This window comes from Equus caballus, chromosome 15, assembly GCF_041296265.1.
Source record: "Equus caballus isolate H_3958 breed thoroughbred chromosome 15, TB-T2T, whole genome shotgun sequence".
Classification (NCBI taxonomy): Eukaryota; Metazoa; Chordata; class Mammalia; order Perissodactyla; family Equidae; genus Equus; species Equus caballus.
In genome coordinates, this window is record NC_091698.1 from 106,078,291 (window position 1) to 106,093,727 (window position 15,437).

The 15,437-nt window shown below is 46.6% G+C and overlaps 1 protein-coding gene across 4 annotated transcripts in view; it reads right to left on the reverse strand.

Moving 5' to 3' along the window:
- SNTG2 (syntrophin gamma 2) overlaps window positions 1-15,437 on the reverse strand; it is a 320,660-nt gene that overhangs the window by 15,528 nt on the left and 289,695 nt on the right. For all 4 annotated transcript variants that reach the window (XM_070236809.1, XM_070236807.1, XM_070236808.1 and 1 more), the window contains one exon: window positions 11,481-11,591. In XM_070236809.1, coding sequence (XP_070092910.1) covers window positions 11,481-11,591 — 111 coding nt within the window. The remainder of the gene's footprint in view (window positions 1-11,480; window positions 11,592-15,437) is intronic.

A 15,437-nucleotide genomic window follows, 5' to 3' on the forward strand; every position in this document is an offset into this window, starting at 1 on the left:
AAGAAGAAGAAAAAAAAGATTGGCAACAGATGTTAGCTCAGGTGCCAATCTTTAAAAAAAAAATGGCAGCTATTATTTGGGCAAATCCTTTAGCCTCTTTGCGCCAGGTGCCTCACCTGTAAATTGGGGGTATTTTGCTACGGAAGCATTGGGAAGAAAATCAGCTGGAATCAGTTCAGAGCAAGAAGTTCCACGTTAATTCAATATATTATTAATAATAATAGATGAAAAAATTGTTTTCCCATTTAGGAAAGAATGTGAAGGAGTAGCAAAACTAGTGTTCTTATAATTAATGCAAGTAATACTTAAACATTGTTGTGTTCAATTTTAGGCAAACAATTTTACGTCAGAGTTTTCATGTATTGCTTTTTCATGAACTGGATCTTTTTGTTTGTTTTGTGAGGTAGTCTCCTTAGCTAACATCCATTGCCAATCTTCCTCTTTTTTTTTTTTCTTTTTGCTTGAGGAAGATTAGCCCTGAGCTAACATCTATGCCAGTCTTCCTCTACTTTGTATGTGGGATGCCTCCAGAGCATGGCTGCTGAGTAGGGTAGGTCCACACCCGGGATCCAAACCCGTGAACCCTGGGCCACCAAAGCAGGGCACATGGACCTTTAACCACACGGGGCTTGCCCTGAACTGGATCATTTTCTGTGAACATGTGCAATTACATGAGACATGTTTCCTGTTGGACTCTTCGTGGCTGAAAGCATAGAGTGATCACATCTCTTTGAAGAGGTGCCACGTACAACAGCATGTCATTTAATATTTATTATATCCGAGCAGGAGAGCAGCTGCACAGAATAGAGAGGAACTGCGACCCAGCTGGTGAGAGAATTTCTCCTCGATTAGTATGAGACGTTTGCTCTCCACGTCCTGGAGAGGATTACCAATGGCATTTAGTAAACAGGCTGCTTGGGGAATGCTCTCATTTACCCAAATGCCGGGCCGGTCACCTGTCTGCATAAACAACCCCCACGTCCCACGTTCCAGGGTAAAAGCAGAACAGCATCCATGGGTCCTGGAACCACTTGTCCGCATTCACTGGGGTCAGCAGCGTGTTCCCCACATCAGTAAATTCGGACAGATGTGAGGTGTTGGTTTTAACTGTTGGCTCCAGTTTCTCGGTGGTGGGGCTAGAAGAGGACCAGGAACACCAGCCAATTGTCAGAGGCGACTGAGGGAGACGCCTGCCCTCCGTCCTGTCTGGGTGCTTACCTCTGAGACCCGGGAGCAGAGCAGGAAAATCGTAACCCCCCCACGTCTGCGGCAGCGAGTCCGAGGATGGCACATGGCTCTAAGTTTCCAGTCTGTCAGCTAAGGAGGAACACGTGAATTCTCTGACTCACTCGCGCGGTGCATCTGCCTGTTGTCCCACCTCAGCGTCCTGTCCCCGCCCTGTGCAGGAGTCTGTCCTGGGTCTGCCCTGCCAGTCCCAGCTGAGTTTCTGTCTGGGCTTTCCTCGGAGCCTGCGCACAGGAGGCCCCTGAGAGAAGGAATGGATGAAGAAGAGAAGTCCGTGCCCGAGCACTGCTGTCCGCTCTCTGTAACTCTTGCCTTCTCCCTCTTGCCTAGGAGCGGAAGAGAATCCCGTCTCCCATGAAGCTGGGAGCCATGGGCCATGCCCTGGGAGAGGGAGAGGAGGGTCCCCAGTCTCGGGGGGCTGCAGCGCACGTGGGGCTGTGTGTGGCAGGGCCTCACCTGTTTTCTTTACTTCTGCTAACCGTGCATGTGAGCATGGAAATTTCACCCCTCTGTACATCATGTGCCCATGGCCTCAGCCATCGGGAAAACAGCTCCAACCTCCGAGTCACCAAACGACCCTGCACAAGGACAAAAGGGTGCCGCCTCCACACTCATGTCACCTGCAGGCGGGCCGGCCCCTCCCACTGACAAGGGCTGTGCGAGAGGAAGCCCCAGAGTGGAGCCTCACACAGAACACAGCAAACATCTGCAAAAGAGTAACAGCCGGTCAGTGTTTCAGCCGTAATGTTGCAGAGGATAAAAGCTGGGCATTAGCCCCACTCTGTCATTACGACAGGCTCTCTTGCTCCTCCAAGTACCAGAGCGTATTTCAGAGTCAACCTGGGGATCAAATGAGCTCGTGCCTCCAAGGTGGGGCTTACGCAGATGGAACGTGGGGGATGCGTGACATCGATCCCACCTGGAGAGAGATGCCGGACAGTCCCGCGCCGCTTGATGATGAGATTCGTGCTGAGAAGTCATCATTAGGTGATGTCCTCGTCATGCGAACATCACAGCGTGCACGTACACAAACCTAGACTGCGCAGCCCACCGCACACCGAGGCTCTGTGGTGCTAATCTCACGGGACCCCGTGGTCGCGGCAGTCTGTCGTTGACTGAAGCGTCGTGATGCAGTGCACGGCTGCAGTTATAATCTTGAATTGCAAGCAAGTGTGTCAAGCCCAGTTTGCTTAGGGAAGTGGGAAAGGACACCCTTCATTTCAGAAGGAGCCTAGGGAAGGGCATGGACGGAAGCTCTTGCACTCAGGACCCCCAGGGTGGATCTGTGCAGCCTTTTTGACAATGGAGACAAGCGAGGTGTTTACAATAACTGAATTCCGAGTGGACCACCTCTGTTCGGTACTTCGCATCACGTCCTACAGCACAGCTCTCCAGGGGCAAACCACTCGTCTTGGTTTTCCAGTGTTTGTTTCCATGAGAAATGTCAGCGGGGAAGCAGAAATGTGTAAATCCTTCTTTTAGTCCCATAAATGCAGAAAAGCTTGGGTAGATGAAATTCATTTTCCTCAGGTAATGGCTCCTTTTCACTTAGGATGGATGTGGCAAGTTTAGGCTTATGGCAGATTTACTTATTTCATTTTATTTACTTTTTACACCAAGGTCTTGCAAGGAAAGTGCTTTTGGAAATCTCGAAGGCGGCTGCCTGCTCCTGGCCGTGAGAGCCGGGCAGACTGTGCGAGCCGTCGCCCACAGTCACACCCGGTCAACAGTCTCACAGCACTTTAGATGCTGTAGCTGTTCAGAGATTCACTCAGAATTTTAAAAAAAGAAAGACAGCCCAGCAGCCACCGAGTCGTTTCTACAAAGGCCTTGGGCGGCGGTGGGTGTTGGTCACCGTGCATTTGCCGCTCTGGCCGACACAGCTGAGGCGCCGCTGTGTGTGCTGTCCTGATATCCATCAGCTAGAAAACCACAGATGAAAAAATAACCTCCTTCACAACGTGCCCATCTTTTTCCTCACGAGAAGGGCCAAGTCTTCCACTCAACCGGAAGGCGAGCTGGCAAGAAGTCCTCACGCTCCGTCTGGAAGACACAAGACTAGCTATAAACCGTTCCTGTGTCCACGTGACGCTCAGGCGGGGTGGGGGTGGGGCCAGCCAGGCTGCCACCGTGAGCTGTCAGCGTGTCATGAACCAGGGAGCTGAACACTTGCTTATTGGGCATCAAAAGAAAAAAAGATAAATCAGACTTCATCAAAATTAAACACTTTGGGGGCCGGCCCCATGACCCAATGGTTAAGTTCACAAGGCCCGCTTCGGTGGCCCAGGCTTTCACTGGTTCAGATGCTGGATGCCGACATGGCAGTGCACATCAGGCCATGCTGAGGTGGCGTCCTGCAAAGCACAGCCAGAAGGACCTACAACTAGAATATACAACTATGTACTGGGGGGCTTTGGGGAGAAAAAGAAGAAGAAAACAAGAAGATTGGCAACAGACATTAGCTCAGGTGCCAATCTTTAAAAAAAAATTAAACTTTCAAGCATCAAAGGACATTTTCAAGAGAATGAAAAGACAACCTACAGAATGGGAGAAAATATTTGCAAATCAAATATCTGATAAGGGTTTAATATCCAGAATATACAGAGAACTCTTTAAAGTCAATAGCAAAAAGACAAACAACCCACTTAAAAAAACGGGCAAAGCACTAATTGGGAAAAAATATTTACAAGTCATTTATCCGACAAAGGGTTAATCTCCATAATATATAAAGACCTCACACAGCTCAACAACGAAAAATCAAACAACCCGATTAAAAAATGGGCAGGGGACATGAACAGACATCTCTCCAAAGAAGATATACGGATGGCCAATAGACACATGAAAAGATGCTCATCATCACTAATCATCAGGGAAATGCAAATCAAAACTACACTAAGATATCACCTTACACCTGTTAGAATGGCAAAAATATCCAAAACCAAGAGTGACAAATGTTGGAGAGGTTGTAGGGAAAAAGGAACCCTCATACACTGTTGGTGGGAATGCAAACCGGTGAAGCCACTATGGAAAACAGTACGGAGATTTCTCAAAAAGTTAAAAATAGAAATACCTTATGACCCAGCCATCCCACTACTGGGTATCTATCCTAAGAACCTGAAATCAGCAATTCCAAGAGTCCCATGCACCCTTATGTTCATCGCAGCATTATTCACAATAGCCAAGTCATGGAACTAACCTAAGTGCCCAGCAACTGATGATTGGATAAAGAAGATGTGGTATACATATAGAATGGAATACTACTCAGCCATAAAAAAGGACAAATCATCCCATTCACAATAACATGGATGGACCTTGAGGGTATTATGTTAAGTGAAATAAGCCAGACAGAGAAGGACGAACTCTGTATGACTCCACTCATAGGTGGTAGTTAACATATGGACAAAGAGAACCGATCGGTGGTTGCCAGGGGATAGGGGGGTGGGGAGAAGGCACAAAGGGTGAAGTGGTGTACCTACAACATGACTAATAATAATGTACAACTGAAACTTCACAAGGTTGTAAACTATCATAATCTTAATAAAAAATGTTAATGACAAAATTATACTATTTTTGAAAGAGTTTTCATATTCCTTGACTGAGATATTTTTGCTTTTCACTCCATCTAATAAAAAAATTGCTGCATTAAAAAAAAATGGGCAAAGGACTTGAATTGACATTTCTCCAAAGAATATCAACTCAGCATCACTGATCATTGGGGAAACGCAAATAAAATCACAATGAGATGCCACCTCACACTGACTAGGAGGGCTATAATTTAGAAAAAGAGAAAATAACAAATGTTGGCGAGGACGTGGAGAAGTTGGAACCCTCATACGTTGCTGGTGGAAAGGTAAACGGTGCAGCTGCAGCGGAACCACTCTAACAGGTCCTCAGAAAGCTAAACAGAGTCACTTTATGACCCAGCAATTCCACTCCTAGGTATACACCCAAAATAACTGAGAAAAGGACTCCAACAGATACTTGTATGCAATGTTCCTTGCAGCATTGTTCACAACAGCCAAAGGTGAAAGACCCAAGCATCCATCAACAGATGAATGGATAAATAAAATATGGTGCATCATCCACATCGTGGAATATTATTCAGCCATAAAAAGAATGAAGTTTTGTTAAATATTCCAACATGGATGGATCTTGGAAACATTATGCTAAAGGAAAGAAGCCAGACACGAAAAGCCATATATTATATGAATCCACTGATATGTGGTACCCAGAACAGGGAAATTCACAGAGACAGAAAGCAGATGGTGGGGGCCAGGGGCTGGGGGAGCGGGATGGGGAGTTAGTGTTTAATGGGGACAGAGTTTCAGTTTGGGAGGATGCAAAGGTTTCTGAGATGAATCATGGTGATGGCTGCACAACAGAAAGGGAGGAAAGCCGTCAGCCGGCGCAGGGAGAATGCAGAGATGGAAAGTCAGAGTTCAATGTCCGGAACTCGCGTCTGGTGTTGTTACTGTGATAGAAGTGGGAGACACAGGATTACAGAGTATCTCTAAGAAAAGAGAGGTCACCACGACAGAACTATCATCGGGCAGAGCAGACTGTAATCTAACCAAAGGCATTCAGGAAACAGTCGCTCGGCTTCTCTGTGCTCCGGGATCCTCTGTCCACGGGCTTTTGTCGCACGTGCCATGTAGTATTATGGGAGGCTGTGTGTTTTTATCTCTTTCTCTAATCCCAAATGTCTAACTCATCCCACGTCCCAAAATAACAGAGAGACCTGAGCACTAGCAGAGAGACCTGCGGACACAGCAAACGTTTGATGAATGTTTTTCAAACGAATGTCGAAAGGAAGGCTACGACTGCCAGGAAGAAAAGCTAAGAAACAGAATCAGACAAAGGCTGGGAGATGAGAAAGTGCAAGGCAGCCTGGGGTGGATGGGTGGGGAAGGGACCTGGCTGGGTTATGCTGGTCTTAAATCTGGAGGGGGCAGGACATGACTGGCACACCCTCCTGGTAGCCCGTGCTGAGGAGTGAGCATTTTACTGACCGCAAGAGGGAGACGTGGAAGTTGCTGACTATGTTCTATTTGGTAGACTCATCATATTCTTACTCCTCAGAATGAGAAAATGATGACATTATAGCCAGAGAGGTCCCAGGCTGAGCGAGAGCACCAGGATGCTATTAACTGAGCTGCTGGCAGCCACATGGTGGAATGCCGAGAGCGTTCCAGGCTGTCATCCCAAACCTCGCTCCAGAGTCCAGACCCGGAATTCCAACGGGTGCACTGCCCAGCCCTGCTGACCCCACAGTGCTTCTCCTGTTGAAGCCACTGTTTGAGGTCAGCAGGCAAGGAACAAGGAAGTCCACGGGTGCGTGCTCACTGCTCCAAGTTGTTCCTAGAAATCACTTCTTATACTCCCCGTCCCCCCAGATGGTACAAATTTGTCAAGACCAAGTCGATTGACTCAGCTCAAGAACAACGACTCTCTGCTTCTCCAGATGCCCTCCCACCCCCACACAGCTGGGGCCTCCTTCCTGTATTGGAGTCTGATTCTCTAACGGGCTGAACTGCAGACTTGGGGTTCCTTCCCGCCCATGTGCGTGGATGTGGCTCCTGAGAGCTGACGGTCAGATTTTCAGCATCTGGCCAGAGAGTTGGTGGCATGTGGGCAGCTGGAAATAAGGCCTGGTGGGAATATTTTTACCACGTTAGTAGGCAAATGCTACACATCAGGGCTCCTCCCCCCACCGAGGCTGTTGACCGCTCTTCAGCCTCCACTGGGTTCAGTGAAGGGTCCCTGGGCCTGTGGACGGCCTGACCCATTTCACGAGGGAACGAAGCAGTGGTTGTGCTCTTCTGCTGCTTCCTGTTCTGACCGAATCCACTGAACTCTGAGCAAGGCGGACACTGTCTTCAGCCCTGCGAGCGTCCTCCCCACCCGTCTCAGGAGAAGGGTTCTCTCCTGGCTCCAGGCTCATCCGTCTCCCTGGCCTCAGAAGAGCCCCCTGCTGAGACCTAGAAGGATTTCTAAGCACGACCTCCACGCGGCTTACCCCCTATTGCAGGGGGGTTGATTTATGAAGCGGAGAGAAGGGGTCCATCGAGGCACCAGTGACCTCTCAGACATGCCAACTCCTCAGTGCTCCTCTGAGAGCTGGGCCACATGCTGGAGGCCTGCCACCACGAGCTGTGTGGCGGCGGGGACGTTATTTATCATCTCTACCCTCAATTCTTCATCTCTGAAACGTTGGCAAGAGAATGATAAGGCGCTTGCTGCTTGCCATTGCCTCGAGATTCAGTTCAGCTGCACCTTCTGTTAGTGGGAATGTGGTCGATCTGCAGACAGGGCCACGTGGACTCAAAACCAAACCAAAGATGTCATCCAGAGACCAACAGCAACAGCAGTACCTCATTTCTGGAATGGACCCACTTACCAGCCTGCGGTATACGCTCATAAAAAAAATGGAAGAAAGGAGAGAAGAGAAGAGAAAAGAAAAAAGTAAAGAAATGAAAGCATTGTTTTCATTCTAGCCTCTCTGGGAACAGATCAAAAATAACTGCAGACACACACTTGGGAGGACCTCATCCCTCCTTTGTCTGGCTCTTCCTGCGCACGTCTGTCTGCAGGGGGACATTCCATCGTCCCTGGCTCATGAACGCTGCGACTCAACGTCCTCTCTGATGACAGTGCCCTGGCTGTGCCTCCCTCTGTCCACCCTCTGGCTTCCTGAAATAGCTTTTTCAGCTCTGCCAACTCAGTCATATCGATAATAAATGCTGTGGGTATCAATATTCTTTGCTGAGAAAGCTCAGCAGCCAAGCTTCTGTTTTGGAAACACACCAAATTCCTTTACTCCCTCCAGACGCCTGGATGGTTTGAGATATCAGCTTGTGTCCATGCTCGGTCTTCAGCCTTCCACACCTGACATATCTGGCTCCTCACTCATGGCCCAGGAATAATTTTCAGTGGAGTTTATCCTCACAGATCATTGGAGAATGAAAACTACATGCCATTGCTTCTCCAAAGACATAATTAGTCCTCATTAAACTGTATTGCCATCCACAACCAATGTCTGTTTCATGGATACACATATGGGAATATCAGAAACTTGTGTTTCCAACTATATATAGTCATTACAGTATTTTATCATAATCAATCGCAATCATAAGCAACCATGTAAAATACAAACAGGGAATATAGCAGGACGGGGGTGGAAACTGTGGGAGGGTTAGGGAAGGGTGCCACTCCCCTCTCCGTGACTCCAAGAATCGTCCTTGTGTCTAACCAGAGTTCACCTGGATGACACAGAACCAACCGAGCAGGACAGAAAGGGAATAACCTTTCACTTAACACAGCTTGTTTATGAAACTCTTTTTATTTTTTAGGAAAAACAAATGCTTTCTTTAAAAAATACTGAACCCCAAATCTGCAGCCATTGGAATTGTTATGGAGTCAGCCGCATTCCTGAACTGGATGTTACGTCTGCAGACAGTGGGTGGTAAGAAAGAATGTTCTGCTTTCTCTCCCGAAAACCCCAGATTCCTCCCCAAGAATCCAGGAGAAACTCGGGAATTGTCATCATGCGCTAATTACCAAGGCAGGGCTCTGGTTAAATGTTCCAGAAAGATTTTCAATAAATATTAAAAGAAAAACCATTCCCTGGTTATCACTCATTTAACTAGTGATTCAAATAATACAGTTTTCTCTGAAACTCTTGGTTAATTAATGTATGGAGACAATAAAGTGTTCCTGATTACTAATAATAACAACATATTGCTCGCTTCTAGTATTTGCAATAGCTCTGACTCCCAATTAGGAATTCAGTCCCAAGGGCTCTTTGTTTAAGGGCAGCGTCAGAGGCTGGCCCCGTGGCATAGTGGTTAAGTTCGTCCACTCCACTTCAGGGGTCTGGAGTTCACAGGTTCAGATCTCAGACACGCTCATCAGGCCATGCTGTGGCAGCATCCCACAAAGAACTAGAATGACCTACAACTAGGATATCCAACCAGGTACTGGGAATTTGGCGGGGGAACAGAGGAAGAGCAGCAATGGATGTTGGCTCAGGGCCGATCTTCATCACCAAAAAAAGCATACGTCAAAAAAAAAAAAAAAAAAAAGTGGAGCATCAACTCCAAGAATTCTCAGGGGTCTGGATTCCCCAGTCACCATTTCCCAGCTTTCTCTCTGTCTCATAATCTGTAATCAACGCAGAACTTCAGCTTAGATGTAGTTGCTCAAAACCCCCTCCGCGGCCCGCAGTCTGGTACTAAGGCTCTCTGAAGCTTGTTTTCTACTCTGTGGGGTAACCTGGCAAGTTATTTTTATCCTCGTCTGCAGTCTTACCTCACAGACCCCAGGGAGGCCTTGGGAGGGGCCCGGGTGATGCCTTGCCTGGTCCTCATTTAACTGCACGTAGCTAAGACCTCTGTCTTTCTCTGCCCGACTTCCCTCCATCCTGGGCCCCCTGGGGCGAGGCACCGGGAGGCTGCCGGCAGTTTTGGGACCCAGTGAAGGGGAGCTGAGGTGGAGCTGTATTTAGTTTGGGTTTGTGAGGTGTGCTTATCTGTCTCACACACATTTCTGAGTGAGGTTAGGTTACTGTATTTGCAATTTTGCATTTTTTCATAAAGAGATTGCTGCAGACTGTTTAAGCTTCAAGCCCTACGAATCCTGTGCCCGTGCCTGTGGCCTCTACAGCTTTCCAGAGCTCGCTCTCCTTTCCGTCAACGGAAGATGGAAACATGGATTCTGAAAAAGTGCCACGAAGAAACAGCCTGTTTCAAAGCACATGCCTCCAACTGAACGTAATATACTCCCAAACTGCCAGATTTAGGTCCTCAGTGCTTCCACCCCTTTTACTAACACAGATTACCAAAAGTTGACTAAACGTGGAAAAATACAAACAAATACCTTTAAATCTAATGAAAGAGGTGTCACCTGTCAAAAAGATATTCAGACATCACGTAAGCAGCAGGAGGTAAGCAAGGGCACCCTGGGACGAGAGTGCTCTGGCGGGAGCCACTGGAATACTGTGAGCCTGAAAACCTCAAGACGCGCTGGAGAAGCAGCTTCCAGAGGGCCTCCCAAGCTCTCCCACAGAACGCTCTGAGGCAAGAGGTCTACGGGACTTAGGCATGACAGAGGAGAGGGCCCTCCTCCCCTACAGGAACCCTTTGAGGTAAGTAGACAAATAAATAAAACAGAAGAAGAGGAAGGACCTGCCAGTGTCACCCATGCGGCCACACCAATGCAAACAAAATACTAATACAAAGCTAAAATTGTTTCCAGTCTCCCCCTTGCTCCCTCCATCTCTCTACTTTGCTGGTGGCTCCCAGACTCGGTCCAGGGAGTGTGACTGAGGGTGGCCTGCTCTCCACCACAGCTCAGGGTCCGGTGTCTGTGCTCCAATGCAGTCTTATCGGCTGCCCCATCCTACACCTCATGACCCCATAGCCCAGATAGTGTTAACATTCAGATTGTGACTTTATCCATTCCCGAAATACAAGAATGTCAAGCAACTCTGTACAATTTCAATTGTACTTAAAAAGTAGTTATGGAACATTATTTCCTTAAACTCAAAGAAGAGATATTAAAAATTGATGCTAAACATTCAGATATAACAATGCCATGTGTGATGTGTCCCTCTGATTAATTGCATGAGGAGAAAACACATGTGAAGTGTTGACAAGGTGTTTCCAAACAATGTGTTCACAGGTCTCCCATCTTTGTTTTCCTCTCTTTTTCTTTAGTGTACTGAAATTATCCTTTAGTTTGTCCTTAGTTTTTATTAAAATTGGGATGTTGACAATCCATTTCTACACAAAATATGGGACAGATCAATACTTGTTGGTGGTAAAATGACAGGTTAATGCAATGAATTTGTAAGTTGTGTCTAAGATCCTTTGAATTAACAGAGCAGTTTGTTCTTGGTCTTATAGGCGATTTGTCATGTACCTAATGTAGTTTGTGAAACTCTTCTTTTAAATTTTGACTTCTGTTGTATTTTTAAATATTAATTTCCTGCTAATATTGACTGAGAAACGTGTGATATTTAGTAGACTCAAATAATGTGTTTCAGTGACCACAATTTTAGGACATAAGAGTCTCTAGGAGGCGGTGTGACACGGGCTCTCTGACGTCCTTGCTGCGGGATTCTGGGGGGCACACCTGAGGACTGACTGACTTGCTTCCCGCGTGGAGGGCGCACTGGGGTTTTCCTTTAGGTTTTACTTCACATGCGGTTGGGCAGCAGGTTGAACTTCATTCCCTACCTTCATCTCGATTTGTTTGGTGTCTAGATTCTGAAAGAGCAGCTTGACTCGCGTTTTTCCATCATCTGAAGACCCCTTGAGCTGAGAGAATCTAAACCTCCAGAGCACATTCTGTAAAGGAATGAAATTAATTAGCAATTTAGAAACAAGAGCTCATTGATTTAATTAACACCTATTAATATGTTAAATGATCTATTTAAATAAATGCAGACATTTGCTTAACTCTTTACATTGAGCATGTGGTAATTTATCAGAATCTCTCCCTTCTTATTCTCCAGTCCGTGGGCACTGACCTCCTCAGACCACCCACTTTCCTCCTCCCGCTCCAGTCAGCCTGGAGGCACCCCCAGGAGAGCTCGCCAACTTCCAGGTCTCCTCTCCAATCCCGCTCTACCCTTATCAGCCTTCCTGGTTTTCCTGTGGGTTTTTCTGTACACAATCTAGAAGCATCATAAGATTATTGCTCTTTATTTTTTTTTTTGCTTGTAAAACTTTAAAAACTCCACTACAAGGGCCACTTCTTGCTACAGTATATGAGATGGTCTAGAGTCCAGATAAAATGAAAACCTTTAATCTCAACTGACACGCCCCCATCTGAGACTATGTTCAAATCACTTAAGGTTAGTTTCTCCTGAAACAAGTTGAAAAATGTAGACAATATTACCTCTTCGTACCAGTGCAAAAATTACGTAATGTTTGCTACGGTGCTATAGAGACGAAATGTACTCTATAAATTCTTACTCTTTAATAAAAAAAAAACTTGCTTCAAATAAAGACTTAATGGCTGTCTTTTATAAAAGATAGTGTTTAATTACAGGCTCTTCATGATAATAAATCTTTATCTTCCTGGGAAAAATCTCAATGGGGACAGCAATTATTTTTTAGCAAGCTACAAGTTGAGTTTCTATTAAAAGCATTTATTTTGAAATAATGAACATATTTTTCTCTAAGTGTCAGAAAAGCAAAGAGTTTGGGGAAAAAGGAGAGAGTTTCAAAAGCACTTTTATCCTATTTGGCCCTTGACCTGTTTATCCGCCGTCCACACTGAACTCAAGTTCGCGGCCGCGGCTTTCTTTCATATAGAATCTCGAAGCTGAACAGCGTCTGCATTTCATGGCAGGGTGTCAGCGTCCCTTCCAGATTTTGAGAAACCTGGAGCTCTGTAGGGTATTAGGGAACGGTTACTCCAGCTCTTTCATTTTCACAATGGGGAAGCTGAGTCTATGCCCCCAAATCGGGTGGGGCCAGGAGCCCTGACTCCAGGCATTAGGGCCCCTTCAGACTAGAATTACTAGACTCCATCCAGAACGAGGACATTGAGAAGGGCAGTATGTTCCACAAGTGCCACTGGGCCACTGAAATAAGCCAGGAAACCAGGGCCACCACCAGCATCAGAGGATCTACTGAGAGTGACAGACCGGAACGGGGACAGCGCTCTGACCCGCTCGCTCTCTACAGGCCCCCGCATAGCGGCATCCTGGGAGCTCCTCCTGGTCTCCACGAAATTCCCACTTCCCAGGTGTTTGCTCAGCACCTCTGGGGGCTGGAAAGACGGCTGTGATTTCAGCCTTTAAGATTTAGTTAAAACAACCCAAATCTCACCTGCCTTCAAAGTCACCCACTCCCACGCTTTCATATGAGGAACCTGCAATCTTGTGTACATGTCATCACGAGAGGCGAGAAATCTTGGATATCACGGTTTTGCCTAATTCCTCATAAAATAAGCAAGACCCAAACTGCTCTGGGAACAGCAATCACCTGGTATTTGGTTCAAATTTGACTAAGAAGAAGAGCTCAACAGTGGTAAAATTTTAGGAATTACCTCAATAATTAACATTTACATAGTATTATAAACAGCTGTTAAAGTATTATACACAAAAAGGTGCAAAAATATCTATATGAAAGCTCCGTTTATTGTTTAAAGAATTCAAAGTGGTCCTCACAATTAAGTCCTTTGTGTGTACGATTACTCTCTTTGGGTACGTTATTTTTGCACTGAAACCATCCTAAGTGTGTGCTGGTTTGAGGAAAACGCTGCCTCGCGAGACACACACGTGCACAGTTTGTTTGCTTAAAGCCCTGTGCTAATTTCATAACACAGCCCTTGTTTGGGGTGAAGCAAGACAAGTACTTTGATCAGCTTCTCAAAGCAGCAAGTTGCCATGAAGGAATTGGTCCACACGCGCCTACAAGGAAGGACAAGGAAGGCCTGGGACGGGCGGCGGGCGTCATCTCTCAGCCATGCGCGGTCAGCGTGGCCAAGGAGGAAACGAATTCCTGGGGCAGCATTTCCTCTCACAGCAGTAATTTTTGAATCGTCTGTGGTGGTCCTTTGGAACTCTTTCTGAACTTTTATTTCATGCACCTAAAAACAGTAACTTTTGTAAAACAAAAAAGAATTTTCTATTTCCATTCCAGATGACATTTCTGCACGTTTTATCTGAAAGTGGTTCTGGGCGATAGTTTAGTTTCAAGACTCCGGGCTCCTCTGCAAGACAGGACCGGACTGTCTGGGTCAGGATGTGGACTTTCTCCACTCACCCGGCTCCAGAGACGCCGTCCCCGCTGACTGCTGACCCTGACAGCAGCGGGGGCCGTTCAACAACCCTGGGGGACACACGCAGACGGGCCTGCGCCTTCCCACAGCCGTCCTCAGGTCTCAGTCTTGGAAGACAGAAACATTCTCCCACGGCTTTAGTAATTAAAAACAGTTTCATAGTTAAGTGTGTGTGATAGGAAACACGCTGTTTATGTTTATGATTTCAGGTTGTTGATGGTGACGGGCAATGCCCACTTCCTTTGCAGCAAACTTGAATTATTCAATACTGACAATGGAAAGTAACATTTTAATCTTTTATTGTAACAGCTCAACTGGCAGGACCAGAAGACTGTGATCAAAGGATGGGTGCCCTGTGGTGTCAGAGCAGAATTCGTTTTCGGTATTTTCCTATAGGGTCGTGGAGGAATTTCCTCCTCCTCCTCCTCAGGCCAAGGCCACATCTTCATTTCCTCTCCCACAAGACAGTCAATTCCTTTCCAATTTTTCCTTTTTTTCAAAAACCAATCTTTCCGTTCTTCCATGTCAGTCTCACAACATAATCGGGTTTTGGCCTAAAGAACAGGCTCCTCGGGGGCTCAGACCCAGAGCCTCTCACGAGCATCTCCACTGATCACCCTACATAGAGATGCACCATTTTCCTGCTCTGTGTGGGGAACACCCAGGTGGTAAAAAGGAAATCTGAAATGCAAGTTAACATACAGAGACAAGGCTGGCTTTTTCATATGCCCCCAAGGAAGGAGCAAACATGGAAAAAGCTCACTCTGGTTCTGGATCCCAACATCCTGGGATTATCTGCCTGTGGGGTGCGCCCAGACACTGAGCTGCGCACTGGACAGGGCACGAGGGAGGGGCCCCCTCCCAGGTCCTAGCGCCGCTTCTCGCTGTCAAGGCTCGGCTGTCCTCTGATGCCACACTGTTTCCTAATTCTCGCCATCGTCCTCTCCCGCTTCTGCTTAATCACGACAGAAACAGGACATCGGCTTGTGCTAAACCAGAGAGATCAAGACCAAATGTATTTCTTCTCCCGAGACATTTCAGATCTTCTCAGCTTAACTCCTCTTTACCAGTGTTGAAAGAGGAGAGCCAACGGTGAATGGACTCACGCTTGGAAGTCACTGCTCATCTCTGCTCTGGCTGGTATAGAATTGGGGAATTGGGACATTTGACCACATGTATGCTTCTGAGGTGGGTCCCATGCACATGGCCAGGATTAAAATTTGGGCTGTTATCAAAATCCAGAGTCGTTTTTGATATAGGCATTTGGTTAGTAAGTATGGCTGCCACGTTGTGAGTTGAGTTTTGACCCAGATATAATACACAAATGGTCTAACAGGCTAATATAGCATAGAAGTGTTAATTATCTTGTGAATGTAAGTGTGGTAAATTGGAATCTAAAT